Consider the following 26,054-nt stretch of genomic DNA (forward strand, 5'->3'; position numbering starts at 1 on the left):
AGCATAAGGATAAACAGTCTTGAAGGGAGCCTGGCTGAGGGACATTTTGGCTTAGAGTAATTAGTCACTAGATTGGTAAGGATCTCCATCCTACCAACTTAGATAACGAGACTAAAAGTACATATATCCTGCACACCGTGGGGTCCTCGTTAAAGATACAGGGCTAGAGCTCAGAAGTGGAGTTAAGACAAAAAGGCCGGAGTGGCTCAGCTGTTAAGAGCACTGCTTCTTTTCCCAGAAGGCCATGGCAGCTTGCAACATGCCTAACTTCAGCTCACGGCTTTTTTTTTTTTTTTGGTTCTTTTTTTCAGAGCTGGGGACCGAACCCAGGGCCTTGCGCTTCCTAGGTAAGCGCTCTACAGTTCTCGGCTTTTAATAACCGCTTTTGACCTCCAAGGGCATGAGGCACAGGCGTGATGAACAGACACGCATGCAAGCAAAATAACCAAGTATATTCATTTTTTAATTAAATAATAGAACCTTAGATAACTATTTCCATAAACTACCAAAGACCATTCCTTTCCTTCAAATTACATGGGCGTATTTCCCTACCCTGTAAGTATGGCCTCCTTATTTTCAATCACTACAGTCATAGAGTTAGGGCTTGAATCCAATGGAAGTACAAAGATTGGAAGAAAGAAGCCTGGGGTAAGGTAATTGACAAGTAGGGGGCGCTCTCAGAATAGCCAGTTAGCTTTACACAGCAGGCTGTAAGTGAGAACACTTGCCCAAGCAGGCCAGGACTAACTGCTTGCCTATACTTCAGTAGGGTGGGACATACTGGGAAGCTGGTCGGCCTGCAAACATTTAGTTGCAACAGTGAGGTGAGTCCCCACGCGTGAATCAAAATGCGAGGAAGGAACCAGATGAGTGGCTCCCTCCACTTCCCTCCTTGGGTCTCTGTGGTCCTGGCCCCGCCTCTTCCCGCCCCACTCCACTCCTCCCCACGCCCAGATTCAGGAGGAACGCGGGTCCCTAACGCTAGCCTCCAGCCCCTCCTCCCCTCGTGGAGCTTGTTCCCCTCGCAGCCTCAGCTAAGACCCGGAGAGGTGGAATTTCGATTTGAAACTCCCTAGCCAGGGCCGGGGCTGGGCATGCTCAGTGCCTCGGTGTAGCGGGCTGCTGCTAGCTGCACAGGCAGCAGAGGCGCTGCCTGGCTTGGAGGCTGGCACTAGAGTCCACCCCACTGTCACCACCGGCTGCGGGCTTCAGGAAGGCCAAACTCTCACCTCCTCTGAGCGCTTTAAACCCACCAACCTCGAGTCCCCATCTCCCGCAGCATCCTACTCTCCCATCTCCCCATCCCTTAGGGAGACGAAGCCAGTGCTCGGTTCTGTAGGCACGCCACAGACTGCTCTGTGAACCCCAGCGGAGGACCCTGTCATCGGATGCCTCGGGATCAAAGGACTCTTGGCAGTGTTTCTCTCAAATAGCACTTTGCCTGGAGTGGGGTTGCGGTGGAGTTTCTCCCCCGCCCCTCAATGCACACACTATGAGGAGAGCGGTCGGCTTCCCTGCACTGTGCCTGCTTCTTAATCTTCACGCTGCAGGTAAGGGCTTGCGGGGGTTCAGAGCTGAAGCTGAGGATGAGATGGGAAACAGCACATGCTTAAGGACTCCAGGGGAAGCTTACCTAGCAGAAGAAGGTTTGGTATAGTCTCTGAGGGGTGAGAGAGTGCACCTGTTGGAAGGCTGGGGCTGAAAACTTAGGCTAAATTCAGCTCTCCCTTTTTCTTTATCTTGCATAACGAAGAGTGAACATTTTAAATGTGTATATAGATTTGCTTTCCCCTCCATCGAGCTTTCCTGCTTGCGCTTCTAGGCTTTGCACTTGGTTGCACATTTTACAGGAAAAGAGAGGAGACATCCTGCTGGATGGAGTCCTTTCTACTGCAGCGGCTACATCCATAAGCTCTCCCAGTTTAGTGAGCGCTCACGGGGCTCTGTCTGTAACCTGATGGTCTACATCTCCGCCCCTAAGAGCCAAATGCATGGTTTATTAACAATGCTGCCCCAGGCTGCTTTGGACCCTGCTCTTGTCACTCGGATTTTCTGAACCAATAAGAGTAAGGAAAGGTTTCAAACGGGAGGCTCTTCTCTATTTCAGCACCACGGTCAGTATCCGCAGTCAGAATAGAAAAACCCAACCACACTTACAAGCCTAGGGTTTATCACTGTCTCCCCGGGGTAAATTCGATGGAAGATAGCGAGGAGTGCAGTCACATAAAAATAGGTTGGACACAAGAATCAGTATCCAGTTCTAGGGATGCAAACCTGATAAAGTGCCTAGGAATTTTATATCCAGCGTCACCTGGCTCCTCTAACACAGTGGACAAGCTTGCTGGACTGCATCCTGTATGATTTTCACACATGTGAACCAAAATAAAACATGGCAGAGAGGTTTGAGGAACCCTGCCGCGACCGCAGTTGTCCAAGCAGTAGCCCTGTAGCAAACGCAGACCTTTTCTTTGAGTTTCTTTCACACACATTCATTTCTCTAAGTACACCGAGTGGGAGTGTATTGTGTTACTGTGACCATAAACACACACACACACACACACACACACACACACACACACACACACACACACACACACTAGCTGGGAAATTGCAATCTTTGCGGTAGTGCTCCAAAAGCCTGAGTGCTTTTTTTCCTTGTATGCAATAATGGGAGTGAAATGTAGTACTTTTCTGTCCTAGCTATTGCGATTTAAATGCATTGTGCGTTTAGAAACAGACGATGTATAGGAACAATAAAGCTATAATTAAGGATGTATGTTAATTATTATAATTATAATATTACATTGTGGAGTCTTCAGTGGTTCTCTGGTATCTTGAATACCAGTGGGAGAAGAAGCCATGACTTGGTTATTAAATTATTTGCAAACAACTGTAATGAATCACTTCTCGGCCACATACAATTATTTAAATGTTAAAGTATATGACGATTACGTAGATGCTGTTTTTGCTTTACGTCCAATACTATTTAATGGTACAATTGACAAAAGCAACCACTGCCGAAAAAGTTTTCATTGCTACCAAGTTAAGTAATTAGTTATCTGATAAAACACATCGGTGTAATTATTCTTTAAAAATTATGCATACACAAATGTTGACAGTTGTGATTAATGCATGCCAGGGAGTTATAAGCTTACAATTATACACAGACTTTATTATAGGCCTGGAGAAAAGGTTTCTAATTTATTATGGATGAACCCTGGGGATAAGGGAAAGAGAGGACGTCTGCCCACCAGAGGTGAAACCTAGAAGTCTGCAGCCCTCCATGATTCCTGGAGCTTTGCCAAAACATGTATTACAAAGGTCAAAGCAAATCTATTCTCTACACTTTGGCCTCTTAACTTGCAGAAAAGATTAAAAATAAGATTACCCAGCCAATTTTAGTTTCATAAGGCAACAGGTGATTTGCTATATGTTTCAGATTTCAGTGGCATTAATTTGTATTATTTTTTGTATGTAATACGGTGCTCTGGAATGGTATCTTGTCAAAGCAGATTGCGGGTCTGATGTTGTAATTGTCATCTTGCCAGTTTTGTTTTGGGTTCATTTTAATTTTCAACAGCAATTTGTGGGTCAGAAGCTGTCATCAGATTAAAATGCATCGCGGTGGTTATCTAATAGCCCTGTTTGGGCTTTTCATCAGAACTCAGATAAATATAGCTTTCTTGATCTATGCTCCCACAGATTTAGGTAATAAGAAAATAAGTGGCTAGGAGAGCACAGATCAAGAAGCCTCGAAGCCCTTTACTTGTTGAATATCTGAGTTTATCTCTCGTAAAGAGAGCCACATTCGCGGGGCAGAGGCTGACTTTATTTTTAGAAAGGACAGTGACACCTGTGCACCTCAGCTGCCCGGCTGAAAAGCTAATTGCCCGATATCAGTCATACCCAGGTTGCCAGCAACCACTTTATGGCGGCACAAATGATGGTATCTTAGGATGCTCCACAAATGGGGTAAATCAAATAATGGGATGGGCTGTAAGTGTTCTCAGCTGTGCTGGGAATTGGTGCCTGGGGCAAAGCCGTGTCTCTAATGATAGGGCTGGAAATTACTTTCAACCCGAGTGCCATCTCCAATTACTTGGTATGGTTGCCTGTGGCATGGTGACCCTGAGTCCTGACCGTCTCACTAGGGGGAAACTGTGATCTGTTTGTAATGTCTGCAAGGAGGGAATACGGTGCAGCACACTTGTCGTTCCTGGGTAAGGACGCCTAAGAAGCTGCTTAGCTCATAGCTTGGTAGAGAAGTCGAATGCCACACGACAGCCAATTGCCACAGTTCTAAGAAACCACTCATGCCTGTTGTCCGTCCATTTGCTTAAGGCGTGGATAACAAGGTGCAGTAGTGCCAACTGACAACGTAGTCTGGAAGAGAAAAGCACAGGCCCCTGGACCGATCGCTGTGTGCTACATAAAGTTCAAGTGCCCAGTATAGCTAAGTACACTATCATCCCATTCCATCAGCCAATTTCAAGATGCCGTTGGTAATGTCCTCACTATGCAGTTGCTGGAAACATAGGCGAAACTGGTTCTAATAGACTAAGACACCATTGTGATAGCGGTGACAAATCCTTTTTCCTTAGCTGCCCTTACTCTTCCCGTCTTCTGGGCCCCAGTGTAACGCAGAAATTCCAGTTTAAAAGCCCACTTCACATACATCCAAGAGTCAGCCAAAAGCCATGTCAATGGGAAGAGTGCTTAAAGGACAGTCGTGTGGAAAATCCACAGACCACTCGTTTACTTCCGGCCTCATCCACTCTTTGTGATAGTCAAGAGACTGGCTTCCACCATGACCTTCCTCGGCACTGGACAAGATGGCTTCAGATTCAGACTGCTGCCACCCTGCCCTTGCTGCCATCCCTTCTGAATGATGCACGTTTCTTCAGGGTATGTCTCAAAGCCGTCCCTTTATTCTCCAAGAATGACATAGCACATTTATCGAGTCTTCCAAGAGGACAGCGTTCCTTTCATGGAGCCACCAGGATCTAGGAAGGCATTTGTAGAAATTATATGTTCAAGACTAACAGGAGCAGGCGAACAGGGAAAATGATGTGTTTTCAGATTACATAGTACCCTTTGGTTGTCCAAAAATCAAAGATTACTCAAATCAAACATGGTCCTTACAATGCCCAAGGTCTGCAGTATTGTCTTTCTCTGCTGCCTTTCTACGTACCTCCACCACTTTCCTCTTTAAACTTATCTGTGCTCATATTAGTCTGTCTGTTCCAGAAAATAATGTGCATATCTTGCATACGTTTTTCTTTGCCAAGGAAAGCCAGTTTGTGGCTTAAACTATTCATGATTTGAGATCATGGTCTTTGCTAAACTGTTACCTTTCTAGTGAAAATTGCTCTTGACCACCTCCTTCATGCTCCTCTCTCTCAGACTGACAACATCTGCTCCTCGACCTTCTTCTCAGAGGCCATACATTTCACATAAATATACTTTCCTTATTTTGCTTATTAGGTTCCCCTTCTCTACATGGAGGTATAGGCCCTTTAAGGATTTTTTATCTATTTTGTTTTTTTCATATCTATCAGAGATCATGTCACGTGGTGTGAAGAGATTTTTTTCACTCACCTCATGGAAACCCACAAAAGACCAAAGTATGAAAACCTCCAGAGTGCAGTTTGGTGAACCAGTGAGTTTTGGGGGGCCTCCCGTACAGGAATATGGGTGAAGGATTATTTACAGAAAAAGAAATGACTCAAAGACAGTTGCATCATCAAAGACCACCTTGGCATGGATGATAGCTCACAACAGCTGTCAACCTGGCACATGCCATTTGCTGAACTACAACACATTGGAAAGTGTCATTTTCAAGTGACTTTGTGAGCCAAAACCGCTTCCAGGAAGCCTCCTGGGTGTCTGATTCTTCTGGGAAGCTGATCCCGTCTCAGTCTTCTCTGTGTGGCTTGGTTGGTCTGAGAGTGACTCTTCCGAGCCTTTAATCTTTACTCTTAAGAGGGAGGGGCCTAGTCAATCTGATCAATTTCTGAAACTTCCTGAATCTATTTTGAGTTGTTTCTTTCGCTTAAGGATCTTCCTTGTAGAATAGAATGTTTCAATTTCTGAGGAAACTGGTACACCAAAAAAGAGGTGCTTGGCACAAATGTTTCTAAATTCTCAGTATTGTTACACAGCTGCTATTTTCAAGAAATTATTTTTGTTACTTTCTACTTAAGTTAATTGGTTAATTGTATTTAGGGCTACATATCAGAGATTCCCAAATCCACATTTCTAGATCACTTAACTCTTCTGAACTCCACTGCTGTTTTTTTTTTTTATCAATACATAGACTCATCAGATACTCCATAAGAATGCAATAATCATCATAATAAGTCAATTTTGTTTTTTTAAAAATCAAGCATCAGATAACAAACATGGGACAATAATTGAACACTAAGAAATATATTTGATATTATTGCTTTTTATTATCAATTGACTATTATCTGTCTTGTAAGCAGAAACACGGATAATAGATGCCCACATTCAAAATCAAGATGAAAATTTAAAAAAAAATAATTCAACTCTCTTTTCCTGCCCCAAACAAGAATATATATATATATATATATATATATATATGTGTGTGTGTGTGTGTGTGTGTGTGTGTGTGTGTGTGTGTGTGTATGTATATGCATAAAATGTCAAAGCAGTTGGGTAGTTCCACAGTTTTTCCTTCTCTCATTTTATATATAAGTAGCCTTATAAAATGTTCAATCACATTTTTATGGGAAACATACATATTCACAGAGTAGTGATTGTTTTGTGAATTATAAAAAAAGGTCACTCTAAAAAGATCACACATCAAAATTCCACTCACATCACCATTAATATTCAGAGTTACATGGATGATAATGTTTGGGTAAGCTTATTGTTACATCTATTGAAAACTATTTTGTGAAGTCAAATTCAAAAAGAGGGAGAAAGCCTCATTTCCTTTTAAAGGGGAATTTTGAAAGATGCTTACAAACATTGAATCACTGCGAATGTCACCAATGTTTCCCCATAGCTTTCCAATAGAAAAAATTAATAATAAACTGTTATTTTAGAATCAAATTTTCTAATGCCAATGTATCATATAATGTTATTTTAAGTGCCTATTATAGTAATGATTTTTGCCACAGAAAGATAATTAGCTAATTTATATTATGAACATTAGCGCTTTTCATTTAAATAATTTCAACTCATAATGACTATTTAGACTTTCTTGATAATCAAATCTCACTTGTTTTCAATATACTAAGATAGCGATATTCATTAAAAACACAGCTGAATGGACCAGCAACAAAGCAAAACCCATCATTGACACTGAACAGATCAATAAGTCTGGCTGCACTGAAGCCGGTGCTCTCTGTTCAATTGGATATGAGTTATCTTTTTCTTGGTTCAACTCTGAAGCAATGCTCATTTTCTGACTTAAATAAGAGAAAACAGCCTAAGACAATCTTAAAGCTCTGGAAACTCTTTGGGAAGGAGTGATTAACAAACACAGGAAAAGCAACCCAGAATGACTCACTGGTCTAAAGTCAATATTTACAGAAAAAAGAAGACCTGTAGCTATTTTACCACGTTAATGATTCAGTTCTTGATGCAGATGGGGCAGAGCGTGGTGCTGTACGTATAAGCAGTCAGCTCCCATCATTTGATGTCTTTTATTTAGCTGGTAAAGATGCACAACGTGGGATGTTACAGATATAATACCACCGTAAATGAGGTTGAGAGACGATTGGTCCATTAATATAAAGGTAGATTTTTTTTTAAATGGCAAGCAATTTATACTGTGTTCTTGATTCCAGATGGGTTTTATTTTTATTTTTCCAGTTCTCCCTCGGAGAAAGTGACATTGCATGAATAAAGGAAAAGAAAATTGATGACTTACAACAGGGTGCGATTTAAGAATTAAATGGGATAATGTACACAAACCTGTACTATTTTAGTAAGCTTCATGTAAATTATATGCATTATCTGAGTAAGGCGTGAGCGAGGACACATGCCAGTTAACTGATATCAGAAAGCGATCTCTCCCTTGCGTGCTGGCGCCTGTGTCTGTGGAGCCTGTGCGTGCCCGTGCACATTTGCACCTCAGCTGGTACCTGAGGTTTTCATCCATTACATGAGTGAACCCGGACACAGATGCAGGTTGGAAGGGAACTGTGTTCAGCACCAATTCTAAAACATCTGAGTGTACCCAGCTATAGCTAATCCATTAGGCCCCTTCTCTGTGAAAAATGTTGATTTCGGGTAACTGGATAATCTACAGATGTGGTCTATTTCATTTAGACTACAGTGCATCTGAAAACTTGTGCCCATGAAAGAATTTTCTTCTACAGATCTTTCCTTCTCCATAAAAATCCAAAGACATGGTCAGGTGGTTATTTTGACGCCTCTGAACACAATCTGACAACTGAGAAGATCTGTGAGGTAGCATTCACAGTTTCTCAGAACCCTAATCCAACCCAGCATGACTCCTGGCAAACCTGCATGACTCCGAGCCTCCCCTAAAGACAAAGAGTCTGTCAACTGTCTACCTCTGGACATTTTGTTTCCCTGGACTCTGAATGACTGGTATTATCCCAATTACTTGAAAATTTACTTGCTGTACTCTAACTGACAAATGTTTGAATGGTAGATATTATCATTTTGCTTACAACTTCTAAATCTGATCACAGGTAGAAAAAACGTTGTAACCAACTATTGCAGGAAAGCGAAAAGGGTTTTCTCTCAAGGTAAACCCTGAATTTACTAGAGAAAATACAAATTTTTCTATAAGAATAGAAAAGGATAAAAGACAGCCTCATGAAGTGTTAAACTGTGTGTCCTAAATACTTGTGGGAGAGAAGGTATATTTTGGAATGACGCAGTTGTATTTAAAAAACAGCGAGATTATTATATAAGCCGCTTGTCATGAAGACAAACAAAACAATAACCTTAGGTACTAAAACCTGCCTGCCAGAATCTGGATCCTGGCCCCTGTCCTTCACAGTGTACATTCTCTGGGCCTCCATTTCCTAATCTGTGGAATGGGTTTGTCATCATGCTACTATGCTTGCAATAACTTGAAGATTTAAGAAAAATGATTCATAAAACCTTGTAACAGATCTTAAGATGATGAATATATCCAACCACTGGTAGATGGAGGAAGCATGATCCTATTAGAACACAAAAGTTCTCACACGGGAAGACAGTAGAGATCTCTATCTACCATGATAAGAAGATATGTTTATTGTTGGACTATTCTTTCAAAGGTTTTTGAAAGAATTATTATTTTAATGAGAAGTGCCTGTCACAAAAGTTGAATTGGCATGCTTTCATGTAAACAGTTGCAGCGGAAAGTTTGCCTCAGAAATGTAAAGATGATCTTAATTAGCAAATCTCTGTTGAAGGAACTGAATGCCAACTTCAGAGCTCAGTGGCATAAACTGTTCTTGTTCACATGTGGCATCTGAAAATCTGGCCGACTCATTAGTATGGAGAAAAATGGTGGCCAACAGTTAAAGTGTAAGATTTTTTTTTTAAGCTCAAATATCTAGAAACAAAAACTAGATAAGTGATTGCCTGTAGCTGTGGAGTGGACGGCAGGGGTCAAAACAGAAAAGAAATGGAGACTGACCACTAAAGGCTATTGGGTCACCTTCTGAGGGGGGGAAATGAAGTGCTCTATACTTTATTATGGTGGTGGGCATATACCTTAGAGACCAAATTAGAAACTGTTGCTTTGGTTTTTAATTTTAACAAAGAAATACATAAAACAGAATCAAGACTATAAACTTTTAAAAAATACAAAGTTCATAAAAGATGAACATCCTCTCATTACCAGAAGCAGTATAATGGTGGACAACCCTTTCATGACTAAGTATGCATCAGCCTCAGGGCTAAGGCAAGACAAGGCACACGTAGTATAGTCATTCCCATGGCCTACTCCATCATCTACTTGACTTTAAAAACCCATGGGTCAGTGAGATGGCCAGTGGGGAGAGACGCTTTATCTGTCAGAGCTCTAGGGCCTGAGTTCAATCCCTTGATCCCAAAGGTGACAGAAGAGACCTGACTAAACAGACTCCCATCATCAAAGGCTAATCCCCCACCTCTGATGCTGGCCTTCAGAGAGGAATATGTATGAGACAAACAAGATTTAAAATAAAAGATTAAGTGCATCCAAGGGGAGAGCTGACAAAAAGAGGTTTTGAGGGAGTGAGGTGATGGCTTCCTCTGCAAACGCTTCATGTGCACAGTGAAGCCTGGATACTAGTTTACATCAGCAGTTAACCATGTTATGTACACTGTGACTCAAGCATTAAGAGGCAGAATAAGAGGGTCCCAGGGTCTTTCTTGTCAGCCAGTTTAGCCAGTGAGTAAACCCCAGGTTCAATGAGAGACCAGTACCAAAAAAGAAGGTGGAGAGACATAGAATAAGATACCTAAAAATGACCTCTGGCCTCTGTCAGTGCATATACAGGCATAGGTACCCAAAACACATATTTGTGCGCATCTCACGAGATCAGTTGTTCTCCACAGTTTTTTCATTAAGTCAATCTGAAGGAGCTGCATAAATTATATATATGGCACTATATATAGAAGTATTCTAAAGAGACACTTAATAACAAAACAACAAAATCAAGCAACCAGCCAGCCAACCAAACAACCAACCAAGCAGCCAAAAAGCCCTTGGTCACTGGGAACTAAGCAGTGAGGAGAGGTGATCTGATAAAGGAGGGAGACTTTCTTTTTATTGGATATATTGCTTTATTTACATTTCAAATGTAATTCCCTTTCCCAGTTTCCTGTCCATAAGCCTCCTATCCCCTAGTGGCTTTCTGTAATGTCTACTTCTGCTGCTAAAAAAAACCAAAAAACAAACAAACAAACAAAAAAAAAACTTTTTTGTTGAGGGACTCGAGATCTATAGCTTTTGTATATAAAAAGACAAATTATTTAGAGTGCAGTTAGAAATTATACTTGTTTGGGAAAGTGGCAGTAATGGGTTGGTTCTCCCCTGAGACCTATGTCACTGTCACTGGCTAAGGTTATAGTACCAGCCATGATTTCACTCGTGCTGAGGGGCCATGCCAATTAGACTGTTGGGTACCACCACGATGTAATTGCTACTCTTGCACCTTTAGGCATATCTCTCCACAACTGGCCATTGTGGGTCATAGGTGTCATAGCTAGGCAAGACTATAGGATGCTTTCTTCCCTTGGTAGCTTGCATAGCCTCTTCTGGGTTCCATGAAATCTAGTCCTCCGTGAGAGCATTTCGTGTCGGCTCTAGCTATGATCCTCTGAGTTCTGCATCAAAACTGCATTGTATGCTCAGTGACAGAGACTTACCTTCAGTTTATGGAAGGAAACTAAGAGCAACGGAAGCAGCCTGTATTGTTCTGAGTTTCTCTTAGATTCCCCAATCACTTGGAAGAAGGTTTCTCAAACCCTGATACTGGGGATTTTGTCAGATAGTGTATGGCTATTGGCAGTAGTTTATGACTGTAAGTGGTGTAATTTCATTTGAATTACACACACACACACACACACACACACACACACACACACACACAATTTAGTATACAATAAACAAATGCACCTATATGCATTACATGTCATTTTAGGTAAATATAAAATAGTAATTCCCTATGTATTTTCTAGCATCTTCGGGTCCATTTTTAAATATCATTTTACTGAATGAATACCTATAAAAGCTTAGTATCTTGGTAGTCATTCTCCAGCATGAGTAGGCCTTGATAATTCTGTGTTGATGTTGTGTACACACTCAAGGTTGAAGTTCCTGTCCCCGAGTCTTGGGTGTATACTGCAGGGAAGGGCGGGTCCAAGTTTTCAAGTCTGTAACATCGGAGTCAGGCATCATGTTTCTATATGAGCCCAGGTCAGCTCAGTGTGCTATGAATTCATACTGGACATAAAGCTACTGTCTTCCAGTGTCTGTGCCACGCTGGGTCCTCTATCCCTCACCCTCCAACCCCAGCTCTCAGGGCCAGCAGAGTCCTCCTCCCAAATCTCTAAGTTTGCCCTCCAGGGCTGTGGTTTTGAGCTTTGTCTCCATCTCTAACATTCTTTATAGCTCACTTAGTCTATCCCTAGCTGGATTGTGTAGTTCCTAACAATTTGACCCTTCCCTGGAAAAAAATCCTATTCTAAGAGTCTTCAAAGAGCTACTTTAGCTAACTGGCATTCATTTCAGTTATTGAGTGTGTACGATACAGTGGAACAGTGGAACAGAAGTGTAGCCATGTGTGTCTACCAACTGCCCTCCAATTACTAGCTGTGGGCAGGAAGAATAGGCAGGGATCCCTTCCAGAGGCCAACTAAGGACCTCCTCCTTCTTCCTCTCCTCTTCTTCTTTTTTTTCTTTTCTTTTTTTCGGAGCTGGGGACCGAACCCAGGGCCTTGCACTTGCTAGGCAAGCGCTCTACCACTGAGCCAAATCCCCAACCCCTTCCTTTCCTCTTCCAATGAGTGTTTATTTCTCTGTATTTTTATTAAGACAAGACTTTAATTTCTATGTTTTCTGACATTTTGGTTTTTTATTATTTGTTCATTTAGTGTGTGCATGTGTGTGCATGCCTCTGTGTGTGTGTGTGTGTGTGTGTGTGTGTGTGTACACAAGTGCCACAGTGTGCATATGGGCACCAACTGAGGAAACTGGTTCTCTCCTTCCTCTGTGTGGATCTCACGGATGGAACGTGGGTGTCCAGGCGTGGTAACAAGTGCTCTTAACCACTAAGCCATCTCCTCAGCCCTGTTTCAGAATAACTCTTCACCCGCTATAAACACTATTCTTAAAACAGATATTATGTTTTAAAGTTGGAGCCCAGCTTCTCAGGCAATTAAAAGGTTCTGCTATAAACAATGAGTTATTTTTATGCTAATCTAAAGAAAATATTTTTTTCAAGTCAATGGGGACAGTTTCTAATCACCATGACTACTTGTAAATAATTGTATTTTAATTACATGTAACCAAAGGTGTATATAAAATTGCATTACTTCATTATTTATCAAATACCCTTGGAACTTAAAATCCTGTCATTTCTTCAGGAATTTCAGAAATAGGAGTAGGTTCCTATTTTTCTGGCTAAGAAAAGCGTTCTAGCCATATGGGCAGTTTTCTGTACTCCAGCTTCCTCCAAGAGAGCAGATCTTGAGTTTAGAGTAACATTTATTTAGAATTCAACACACATTTCTGTCAACCTCCCCTCCAAGCAATGAACTCAGTTCTTTCAGAACTGGAAGACATCTGACTCCTTCCATCTGAGCTGTTATACATTGTTCTTCTTCCAGCAAAATCTGACTTATTCCAATTGCCATGGTCCCAAACCGTGTTGCTTTCATTGTACTGTGTTCCACTCTGTAACAGACAGTTATCCAACGGAGAACAACTCTATTACAGTTGAGTGATAATCGAGAGATAGGAGAGAAGACTCCCACGACAATTATGCTACCAACACAGGGCACTACTGAGTCTCTCCTGTGATGTCAGAGTTTCTCAGGGTAAGACTCAACTTTCAACAGATGAGAAGATTAGGGAGAAGGGAGGGGCACCCAGTGTCTTTACGGTTCGATGGAAGTAAGAAGCAACTACTTTTCTTTTCTAATGGGATGCTCAGGGAATGTGGTAGTGATTACGTGAAAGGATACCTAGGGAACATTTACAGGTGCTCTAGTGGAAACCAGTCCTTATTATTGGACTCGGGTCCTTCTCTAAAGAGAGGAGAACAGATCCCACTGTGCCCACACAGGCATTAGACTGCTGATCTTGTTTTTCGGCTTCTAATGTAGATAAATCAGATATGTAAGTAGTCAAACGCATGGGATGGTTAACTGCCCAGCACCTCCTAGTGAGACTGCTTTCACCTCTTAGTAGTAAATGCTTAAAGGCTAGATTTCTGGGAAACTAGTCAGGGTTTCTTTCTATTTTAAGCCCTTTGGGTTCCGTGCATGCTTGCAGTTTTAGTAGATGTATTTCTTGTCATCTTATAAAAATCCTGGTTTTGTTTTTATTTTCATAACAAGAGAGTTGGTCCTTAAGGATGAGCACTGCTGTTAAATTGGTTATCTGTTATCCAGATACCGAACAAGCCTGTATTCACAGAGACTTATATTCATATGCATAGATATGTTAGAGCATAAAAGGACATGCAAACAGAAGTCTACAGAACTAGTTGGACACACAAGCACAGTCGCTATGGACCCTTTCAAACTGTCTGTATAATATTCCATTGTGATCAATTGGAGTGAACAAGATTTATGTCTTGAGAGGTCGTCCTCACAGACCTGGACCATCGTACCTCGGGAGGCTGTAATGTGTAAGTTTCAGTGCTGTTATATGCCTATGCTTGACTGAAGATAGACATTGTAGTGATGTTTGGGACATTCCTTACCAATATAATTATAGAACAACCGAAGGTTTGTTTTCTAATATTTTCCTTCAAGGCTATCACTTCTTGACCTTGTTGCTTCTATAAATGCCAAGACGTCATTTTTTATATGCATGGAAAAGCATTTTAGAGAAAAATCAAGAGTAAGCAAAAACTGACTAAATGAATCACAACGTTTCCTTCACTTAAATCCATTTCTATTCTGCATTAAACTGGTGTGTTCTATTAGACATTGCCAAGAAAAGCTCCTGATATTACAAACTTTTCTCTCCTCTCTAGAGAAGAAAGGGATAGCAATACTTAAAACACAAATGTCAGAGATCCCAAATGGAGTTGATTGCTCCTTCTGGAGGGCGGGCCATTTTTAAAATGTTGCCTCATATTTTTCTTCCTATCATAAGTAAGTAACACAAAACTTGCTGTGCAAAGACTTATTCAAAAGGTCACTGGACCTTCTGGGTCTTGGAGTCAACTACATTAAAATTTGAAATAACAAATCACACTGTACTCCCTCTGACCAATGTAGTTTCATAAATCTCCCTCTTTCCTTTGGGAAAGATCTCTTCATAAATCACTAAGGTCATATCCAGAAGGTAACATCTGTTCATAATTTTGTGACCATCAAAGCTCACTGGTTATTCTCATGCAACTGTTGATTTTTATAAAAAAAAAAGTACTCTTAATCTGAAAGCAGATTTAAAGGACCACTTACTAAGCATTCTGGGAGAAAGCCTGCATCCCTCAGTTAGGGAAAATTGTCACTGAACTGCCAGCAACACAGGAAAAACCCTTGCACACATCTTGGTGAACTTTCTCTTTAAAGGACCCTTAAGCCTCCCATGTCTTCCCTTCATTCACTCTTAAAGTGGCTTCTTCCTGCTTTGCACATAGAAAATAGAAATATCAGCAGATAATTCCTCGACCTCCATCACCAAAGTGGTGGCATCTGTGAACTTGTCTATCTCTAGAAAACTTTATACTAAGGAGAATGCTTTATGCTGAGCAAAAGCTTGGCTGTGCCTGCACATTGGGTCACATCTCTGATCTCCCAGTGGAATTCAGCCTCTCACTCTCTCTGCCCTCACCCTTCATGCTAACAATCATCAGTTCAGTTTTTGTTTTTTGCTTTTTGTTTTTGTCGCTGCAGTCTTTTCTTTTGAGAATGCCAATTAAAATAGGAGATGTGAGGATATTCTGGTGGTGACTTCTTTCACTCAGTCTAAAACCTCTCAGATGTATTAAGTCATGTGGATCAAAAGTTCATTCATTTTTATGGATGATCACTACTTCACTGTACAGATTACCAAGGTTTATCTATTCATTAACCTCTGGAAGAATATTCGAATTATTTCCATTGAGACTAATTATAGAGTTACTACAAAATTTTAAAAACATTTTTGTTCGAATATATGATCCGATTTCTCTAAGATTTCTTTGTAGTGAGTGTGCAGAGAAGTGAGTTTGCCGTGGCATATGTAAGTGCATGGTGAATTTTAAAAAAACTACCAAGCTCTTTCCCCAATTGCTTCTATTTTTTCTTTTCTTTGTTTGCATCCATACCAGTAAACTCTGAGGCCTCCTTTTTCCTAGGACTAAGTAGTATTAGCAATTTTCATTTCGAATTTCTGAAACGGAATTTACATCACAATTTTAAATGTGCACTCATTAATGACTTTTGAGCTTGTTTGACTTCCAGGCTTCCTTTCTGATGCACTTCAAGCCTAGATCCCATGTTTACACTGGTTTTTCTGCCAGCTGGTGGATTTTGAGAGTACTTTATATATCCAGATGACTCGTCCATCTGGGTGGCCTGAAATTCTTCCCTCCCAAGATGTAGGTGAAGTGGCCTCTTGGCTTCCTAGCAGTGTCTTTCACGAGACAGGGGGCTTATTGTCAAATCCACCCATTTTTAATATGTATTTTGTTTTATGTGTATGTCTGTCTATGTGGGAATGTCTGTAGTGAGTTCAGGTCCCCACAAAACTCACAGGTGACAGATTTCCCTGGAGGTAGAATTACAGGTTTGCTTTATATGGGTACGCAAAGTAACTCAGTTCCTGTGCAAAAAGAGTTCACACCCTCAAATGTTGAGCCCCCTCTCCAACCTCATCGTCATCATAATTATTATTGGTGGTGGTGGTGGCGATAATTCAGTCTCCCCTCCTGCCTCCCACCTCTGTAGATAGGGGTGGTGCATCTGTGTAGATCAGAGGATAACTTGTGAGAGTCAGTTCTTCCCTTCTGCCATGTTGGTTCTGGGAATGGATCTCAGATCCAAAAGCCCGGCAGCGGGTACCCACCCAGATATCTCATCAACTCCAATTTTCTTTTATTGTATGTGAATTTAGCATCATCTACCAAAACTCCTTGCCTACGGTTGTATACAATTTTTACTGTTTTCTTCTAAAAGTTGAGTGATCATATATTTTTAGTCTATGAGTGGTCAGGTATTTTTCAGGACTACGAGATTTATGTATGAGTCAAGTTCTGTATAAAATGTGAAGTTTAAGGTAAAGTATCCAGTCTATAGATGGACCCTACACCCAGCCACTGGCAACCATAATTACCTTCTACTTCTGTGAGCTTAGCCATTTAGATTCCAGAAATGAATTTCTGCTTACTTTGCTATACCGCAATGTCCTCCAGCCTCAAGTGGGTTGCTGCAAATAACCAGATGTCCTTCTGTGATGGATAGACAGTATTATATTCTGTAAATATTACATGTTTTTAATTTACCCACATATTTGTGGACACTTGGGTTGAGTCTCTATCTTAGATGTTGAGCTTAGTCCTACCATGATTATAACAATGCCGATGTCTCTTCAGGAGGACGGGGAGGTTGAGGGGATGTAGAAGGGTTGAGACCCAGAGGAGGACTTCCCCTTCTAAGGAAAATGGGAATGGGAAATAAAAATTAAAAAAATGAATCCATTTCTTCTCTGTTGTGATTCACTTTAGCATAGATTTACGTATAATTAAAATCATTATGTTCTTGGCAAATTTCATAAAACCTTAGTTACATTTAAATAGAGGAAGATCACATAACAAAAAAATTAATTTCACTTGTTCAGCTGTACTCTCAGTAGTGAAGGTGCTGGGTCATAGGGGTGTTCTTGTTTAAATGCTCTGAGGAATGCATGCGCCCTCATAGCTGGACATTTCTACCTGTGGTGTTCGAGGGTGTCATTTTCTCCACATCCTTTGATACCGATGAGAGCAACCCTAAGCAGGTATGGAGAGTTACATCATTGAATATTCAATTTGTCTGTCCCTAGTGATGACTGATGCTGAAACAGGTTTTATGTCCCTGCTGCTCATCTGTCTGTCTGTCTGTCTTCTTTAGGGAAATACCTGTTCAGGCTCTTGGCTTATTTATTTAGCAGATTGCTTTCTTGCCTTCCAGTTGTCCCGGTTTCTTATTTATTTTGGATGCTAAGTCTTTCCGTGGTCTCAGTGTGTTCCCCAGAGGTCCTGTGTCAGAAACTTAAATCCATTTGCAACAGGAGTGAGAGATTTCACGGAACTTATTACATCATGACAAATTTACTGTGATGAATGGATGGATGCTGTTACCTGGGGGATGAATTACATCCAGTGAGCCACCTCTCCCTTTCATCCTTCATCATGGAACAGCATAGTATGTAATGTACGGCTTGCAGGAGGGTGTGGGGAAGGGAAAAGGAATATGGAAGAGATTGTAGAGCTGTCCTGGATTTGTGAGGTGGTTTTTTTTTTTTTTTTAACACAACTAAGATTTAGAGCTAGAGTCTCTCTTCAAGAGCTCTCTGTGGCCTGATTCCCTCTGCGGGTTGGCTAGAAGGGATGTGCACATAGATGATCAGCCTCCTGATGGACTTGGAGTTCTATTCCTCTTCAGTGCCCTGGCTCCCTTCCTATCTGCTTGTCATGTTGCTCAGTTAGACCATGCTGTGCTGTTGTCCCCCAAGTGTTTGTAAATTACTGTTTCACTTATTTAGCACAGACAAGATACAATGTATTCGATGTATTATACTCACACTCAGAACCTTCCAGGCCTTTTAAACTTCTTCAAGAGTATTTTATCTTTGAACTTTCATATGATCCAGTTATGGCATACACGGACATATGCACAGAAGTCGGTATACAGTAGTGAAACCTGCACACCATGATGAATGGAGACAAGGTATAGAATCTACCCTGGAATCCACTGATAGGCGGGCGAATGAAGAAAAAGGGGCACACATACACAATAGAGTTTTTTTTCAGCCACAAAATAAAAATAAAATAAAATGAGCAAAAGTGTGCTGTTCGCAGGAGTTCTCATAGAAGGGGTGTGTCAGCATGTTACCTGAAATAAGCTAATTTCATGTTTCATGGCTCTAATATAACCCCAATTAAGATCAGGCCAGCACCCAGCAGTCTACAGCCAGCCCAAAGTGAACTCAATGTCTTTTTTGGAGAGGATTTTTTCTCTCTCTCATAATACTTAGTCATTTTCTGTTGTTTTTGTTTTTGTTTCTTAACGGTCTTTTGCTTATATTATGGTTTCCAGTTTTGTGTTTTCTGGAATTTCTATGTGCAAAGGTGTGTGTGTGTGTGTGTGTGTGTGTGTGTGTGTGTGTGTGAGTGAGTGTGTGTGTGGGGTGTGTGTGCCTGTGTGTGTGTCTGTGCCTGTGGGGGGGGGCGTGTGTGTGTGTGTGTGTGTGTGTGTGTGTGTGTGTGTGTGTGTGTGTGTGTGTGTGTGTGTGTGGGTGTGTGTGTGTGTGTGTGTGTGTGTGGGGTGTGTGTGGTTTGTGTGTGTGGTGTGTGTGTGTGTGGTGTGTGTGTGGTGTGTGTGTGTGTATGTGGTGGTGTGTGTGGGTGTGTGTGTCTGTGTGATGTGTGTGTGTGTGGGGTGGGTGTGTGGTGTGTGTGTGTGGGGTGTGTGTGTGTGTGTGTGTGTGTGGTGTGTGTGGGTGTGTGGTGTGTGTGTATGTGTGTGTGTGTGTGTGTGTGTCTGTGTGGTGTGTGTGTGGTGTGTGTGTGTGGTATGTGTGTGTGGTGTGTGGTGTGTGGTGGTGTGTGTGGTGTATGTGTGTGGTGTGTGTGTGGTGTGTGTGTGTGTGTGTGTGTGGTGTGGTGTGTGTGTGGTGTGTGTGTGTGGGGTGGGTGTGGTGTGTGTGGGGTGTGTGGGTGTGTGTGGGGGTGGTGGGGGGTGTGTGTGTGTGGGTGTGTGTGGGGTGGTGTGGGTGTGTGTGGTGTGTGTGTGTGTGGTGTGTGTGTGGTGGGGTGTGTGTGTGGGGTGTGTGTGTGGTGGTGTGTGTGTGTGTGTGTGTGTGTGTGTGTGGGGGGTGTGTGTGTGTGTGTGTGTGTGTGTGTGTGTGTGTGTGTGTGGTGTGTGTGTATGTGTGTGTGTGTGGTGTGTGTGTGTGTATGTGTGTGTGTGTGTGTAGGGAGTGTATGTGTGTGTAGAGAGCGTGTGTATGTGTAGGGAGAGTGTGTGTATATGTGTGTGTGAGGTGTGTGTGTGTGTGTGTGTGTTTGTGCTTTATCTTTGGCTCTTCTTTTTTTTGTTTGCTTGTTTTGTTTTATTCTGGTTTGTTTGTTTTTTTGGTTTTTTTTTATTTTATTAGTTTTTCTAGGTGCCTGTTTGTTTTCTAATGAAAGAGAGCAAGAAAGAATGTGGATTTGAGTGGGTGCAGAGGTAGAGAGGATCTGAGGGGAACTGGGGAAGGAAAACATATAATCAGGATAAATTGTATGAAAAAACCTATTTTTAATTTTAAAAACAAACTTATTCAAAAAGCAAGAAGTACTAAAGTAAATAAAGAGAAATTATTTGAGAGGAAGGAGGTCAGAGGGTAGTAAAAGGCAGAATCAGGAAAGGTAATGGGTGGGGTAACGCTGTGTGACACAACCTTCCTTGATGCCCATCTACTCACCCCAGACACGGAGCCCACGACAGACCAAAGTACGGATACCATCAAAGTCCAATTGACGAACCAATGAGTTTATCAGGGTTATTTACAGAAGCAGAAATGCAGTCGACTCAAAGACAGCTGCATCGCCAAAGCCCATCCCAGCATGACTGACAGTTCACAAGAGCTGGGGAGCTGGAGCACAGCGCTGAGCGAGCCTGTAGGGAGCTGGAGCACAGCGCCGAGCCTGAGGGGAGCTCAGCAGGCTGGAGGGTGTCCGTTCCTGGCATCTCAGTTGGCCTAAGCCTCTTGCAGGCAGCTCAGCCAGTTTCTCCCTCCTTAGAGCTGGGCTCTGCTCTTTTGAGAGGGATTCTCAGCTTTTATTGCTTATTAATGGATGGGATCATTTTCAGTGACTTCCTGAAGTTCTTTTGAGTAATTTATCTTTCTTCTAAAGGAGCTTGTCTGCAGGGTAGAATGTTCCATCGAGGAAGAAACTGTTACACAATGAATATAACAATGTGTACTTCATGCTAGCATGAAAATGTCACGATGAAACACATTGTTTCATACAATTAACACACACTAATATAAACACTACTTGCTAAAGAAAGATGACAACCTTAGTGCTTGTCAAGGTGGGCAATCCTACTGTCTGTCCTCATGCGTTCTTCATGTCAAATCTGTTCCTCTGAAATTTAATCCTCTGAATGTTCAGAAAAATCGTCCTCATGGGCTCAACATAAATTCAATAGTTTTCCATGTCTATGTCTGTAAGCACTGTTTTATATCGTAATGTTGATACTAACATGCGATCTTGGGAATGAACAAGGAAGGAAAAATTATGGCTTGACAGTGATGTGTCTGTGTCCCAAGTTAAGAAGTGGTCAACTGACCAGCTAGTTTTATGTCAACTTGACAAAAGCTAAAGTCATCTGAGAGGAAGAAATACCAATTGAGAAAATGTCTGTGTAAGACCAGGCTATAGGCAATCCTGTAGGGCATATTCTTACGTAGTGATTGATGTGGGAGGGACCAGCACATTGTAAGTGGAGCCATCCCTAACCTGGTGCTCCTGGGTTCTATAAGAAAGCAGGCTGAGCAAGCCATGATGAGGAAACCAGTAAGCAGCACCCCCTCCATGGCCTCTGCATCAGCTCCTGCCTCCAGGTTCCTGCCCTGCCTGAGTTCCTGTCCTGACTTCTTTCATTGATGGAACAGTGATATGGAAGTGTAAGCTGAATAAACCCTTTCCTCTCCAACTTGCTTTTGCTCATGGTGTTTTATCACAGTAATAGAAACTTAACATTATGACTCACATTTCTCTATCTAAATGTAGGTACTACCATAAATTAATTTTCCCAGTTATCTTAAATCTCCATGGCTGGTTCTTACTGTAATGTCAACACAGTCATTGAATGGATTTTTTTAATTCTATATCTTAATACTCTTTTAATTGATCTTTGCTCTATCCTCTGATAATTAGTTATCTGGAATTTTCTCTTGTCACCTACAGTGTTTTCCCTGTAACCTCTGTACATTCTGCTAATTCCTTCTAACCCACTTTATCTATAACCAAGGTAACCATGTAGAAGTGTGTGTGTGTGTGTGTGTGTGTGTGTGTGTGTGTGTGTGTGTGTATGGTGTTGTCGTTGTCGTTGTTGTTGTTGTTGTTGTTGTTGTTGTTGTTGTTGTGGTCCCTCCTGAAATCTTGTAAACACTCTCCTTTCTGTAATGTTTTTATATTATTAAAGTATTTAAAATGGTGTGGGTTCTCTTCAGTGTCTCTGCACTATTTTCCTGTTGTTACATGACAAATTCCTCTGAAGTTTGGATCTCGTATTTATTATGTCTTAGTTTCTATGGACCATAAACCAGAATATGGCTTCACTCTTTGTCCCAAAGTCTTTCACATGGCTGCAGTTAAGGTGTTTTTCGGGGCTTGGATCTCAAATAGAGGCTTGATAAGGAAAAAAATTTTCTTCTTAGCTCAATTATGTGACACTACAAAGAGTTAATTCTTCGAGAATTATTGGTCCACAGTCTCAGTTCCTTGCTGGCTTTTGGCTAGAGGCCATCAACTTACATAGACTTGATCCAATACAGTTTGCTTTATCAGAGTAAGCAAGAAAAATCTAGCAACCCAGAAATTACATCTTTTAAAATCTAGCCATAGAAGTGATATTCGCTCACCATGACTGTGTCTGTTGTTTAGATGCTGTGTGTCCTCAGCAGCTGGGAACTGCACACAGACATGAGTGCTAGAGAGCGGGGTCATAGGTTGCATTGTAAAAATCACTCTACCACAATAAATTAAGCTTTATTTTCAATTCAATTCAATTAAAGTATCCATCCACCCATTTATCCACCCATCCACCCAACCATCCATCTATCCATCCATCCATCCGTCCATCCATCCACACACCCATTCATCCATCCATCCACCTATCTATCCATCCATCCATCTACCCACCCATTCATCCATCCATCCATCCACCTATCTATCCATCCATCCATCTACCCACCCATTCATCCACCCATCCACCCATCTAACAACCATCCACCCATCCATCCACCCATCCACCCACCCACCCATCCATCCATGTCTCTATTGTGGGTGGGCATTTTGCTCACATGTGTGTCCAGCCCCTAGAGGCTGGAAGAGGGCACCAGAGCCCTGCAGTTGGAGTTATAGGTAGCAGTGGTGCTGGGAAATATGTGGGGTTCTCTGCTATGAGTTCTTTTTTTTCAGTTTTTATTGGATATTTTCTTTATCTACATTTCAAATATTATCCCCTTTCCAGATTTCCTCTCCTGAAAACCCTTATCCCATCCACTCACTCCCTGCCTCCATGAGGGTGCTCACCCACCCACCCACTTACTCCCTTCTGCCTCCCCGCCCTGGCATTCCCCTACACTGGGGCATTGAGCCTTCACAGGACCAAGGGCCTCTCCTCCCATCCTCTGCCACAGGGTTCTTAAGTGATAAGCCGTCTCCACCTCCTTCCCTTCTTTTGGGTGTTGGCATTTATTTATGAATTTGTCTATGATCTTTACAAAATAATTACCTAAATTACCCAGTTTGCCATTTTTTTCAATTCAGTAGTGTCTACTTCACTGTTTAACTCCAATGATGAGACTCCAAAACTGCTGGTTTTCTTTTTTACTATAACATTAACCCCTTTAACTAATTTCTTCCCTTGTTTCTTTGAACACCTTTTAAAAAATTTCTTTTCACTTTATTTTATTTATTTATTTATGTATTTATGTATGTATGTATTTATTTATTTATTATGTATACAGTGCTCTGTCTCATGTATGCCTACAGGCCAGATCTCATTATAGATCACCATGTGGTTGCTGGGAATTGAACTCAGGACCTCTGGAAGAGCAGTCAGTGCTCTTAACCTCTGAGCCATCTCTCCAGTCCACTTTATTTTATTTTCGATATAATAATTTCATTAAAACAATTCTCCTTTCCCTTCCTCCCCTCCCTTTACAACCTCCTCCCTCTATATACGCCTTTCTGCTCTCTTTTAAATTCATGGCTTCATTTTTCACTAATTGTTATTGAATGAATACACACACACACACACACACACACACACACACACACACACACATATTCTTTTTCTCCCTTTGCTGAAAATAGATTTCTTTCTCACATAATATATCCAGATCCACAGCCTTTCTGTCTCAATAAAAAAACAGACTGGCAAAGAGATAATTATAATAAAACAAAAGTTAAAACACTGGAATAAGGAAGAAAAATACCTATTAGAACAACTTTAATCAACATATTTTAAAGCTTTCTTTTTCACTTTTAGTCAATTTTTAAGTGGAAATCTGGCTTCTTCTGCTCTCTGTCCCTCACAACAGTAGTCTATTCATGTGCCTTACACTTATTTTTAATCTATAAGAACTTCTTTGCTGAAATTTAGTTTTATTGAAGCACACTGAAGTTCCATTTCTACACTAATTTCTAGAGAGAACTATATGCATGTGAGTTTTCTGTGGCTTCAATATTAGACTAAAAGACTTACATATTTGAAGACATTTTTATTAATCTTCCACAAAGCACTCTTATTTCTTCCTTCCTATTCTGTGTTCTTCTTACTGAGAAAAGCTTTATATTACTCTGTCTATTTTTCTTCTAACTATTAAAAACTACTTCTTTGGCACTGGATTTCTTTTCTGTTGTATACCCGTCGCTCTCCATCTCCTCCCCAATCAGCCTCCCCTCCCCTACCTGTGCAACTTCGCATCCTCTTTTTCTTTTATACCCATCAATTTATGCTCCCCATATATTCTTGGGCATATGACTTTCCACTGGAACATGGTCAGCCTACCAGTGGGAACACTGTCAGAGAAAAACTGACTCCTGTTCTTCCAGCATCTATCAAGTGACTTCATGGCCACCCCTTCCCTCTTCAAGCCGGGACATGGTCTGGTTTGGACTTACATGGGGAATGTACACTCTGTCACAACCACCGAGTTCGTATATACAGCTGCCCTGCTGTGTCCAGAGGAAACTGTTTCCCTGTGTCCACCCACTGCCTCTGCCTCTCACAGCCTCTCTATCCTTCCTCCACAAGATTTCTGAACCTTGGGAGAAGGGGTTGGGTTATAGATATCCTGTTTAGTGCTGAACAGTTTATAGCCTCTTCACCTTGGCCAGTTGTGGCCATCAACTGCAAATAGAAGCTTATTTTATCTGCTGAGGATTGAGAGAAGCCTTTTCAAAAAAAGAAATACCTCTTTTTAAAAATAATTTATAATTTTTATCTTGTGTGCATTGGTGTCTTACCTACACGTATATCTGGGTGTCAGATCTTGGAGTTACAGATAGATGTGGGTTGACATGTGAATGCTGAGAATTGACCCTGGTTCCTCTGCAAGAGCAGTCACTGATCTTAATCTCTCATCCATCTCTTCAGCCTCAGGAAACGTCTTAACCAAAGTGTATAATAAGAAGCCATTAAAAACCTATAATGTCCAGTACGCCAAATAATAGTAGTTGATGCCCCCATAGGGCCCAATAACCTAGCCATGGGTTTTCAACCTGGCAATGGTGCCCGATGCGCGTTTCATCTTGTGGCAGGAGACTTATGTCCAGTTAGAAGTGGTTGGTTACTCCAGTGGTGTTTGTGCCACTGTTACACAGCGAGCTGTCTTCCTAAGTCAGGCATTCACATGGGTAATGGGTAGGGTTCACATGTGGGTAAGACTGATGACTGCTTCTCTCCTCCAGGAGTGCATACAGCACCTTCTAACACCCTGAAAGCTATCTCTAGGGATGACGCTTCCAGATTGGAACTAGCTTATTATTCCATGTTCTGTGACTCAAATACAGGATTTCTTTTCTTGTCGGATATAGTTTATTTATATTTCAAATGTTATCCCCTTTCCCCTATGCAACCACCTACTCCTTCCCACCTCCCCATCCTGGCATTCCCCTACACTAGAGCATCGAACCTTGGCAAGACCAAGGCCTTCTCCTCCCATTGGTGCCCAACAAGGCCATCCTCTGCTACATATGCAGTTGGAGCCATGGGTCTGTTCATGTGTACTCTTTGGATGGTGGTTTAGTCCTTTGGAGCTCTGGGGGGTCTGGTTAGTTGGTATTGTTGTTCTTATGGAGTTGCAAACCCCTTCAGTTCCTTCCATCCTTTCTCTAACTCCTCCAATGGGGACCTCATTCTCAGTTCAATGGTTGTTTGTGAGCATTTGCCTCTGTATCTGTCATGCTCTGGCAGAGCCTCTCAGGAGA

At 41.6% G+C, this 26,054-nt stretch overlaps 1 protein-coding gene across 1 annotated transcript in view; it reads left to right on the forward strand.

Annotated features, from left to right (window-relative positions):
- The first annotated feature begins 1,009 nt into the window (after nucleotides 1-1,009).
- The window catches only part of Ptprr (protein tyrosine phosphatase receptor type R), a 249,354-nt gene continuing 224,309 nt past the window's right edge, over nucleotides 1,010-26,054 (forward strand). The window contains exon 1 of the mRNA XM_032912575.1: nucleotides 1,010-1,550. Within this exon, the coding sequence (XP_032768466.1) occupies nucleotides 1,493-1,550 (58 nt within the window). The 5' untranslated portion in view covers nucleotides 1,010-1,492. The remainder of the gene's footprint in view (nucleotides 1,551-26,054) is intronic.

This window comes from Rattus rattus, chromosome 1, assembly GCF_011064425.1.
Source record: "Rattus rattus isolate New Zealand chromosome 1, Rrattus_CSIRO_v1, whole genome shotgun sequence".
NCBI lineage: Eukaryota > Metazoa > Chordata > Mammalia > Rodentia > Muridae > Rattus > Rattus rattus.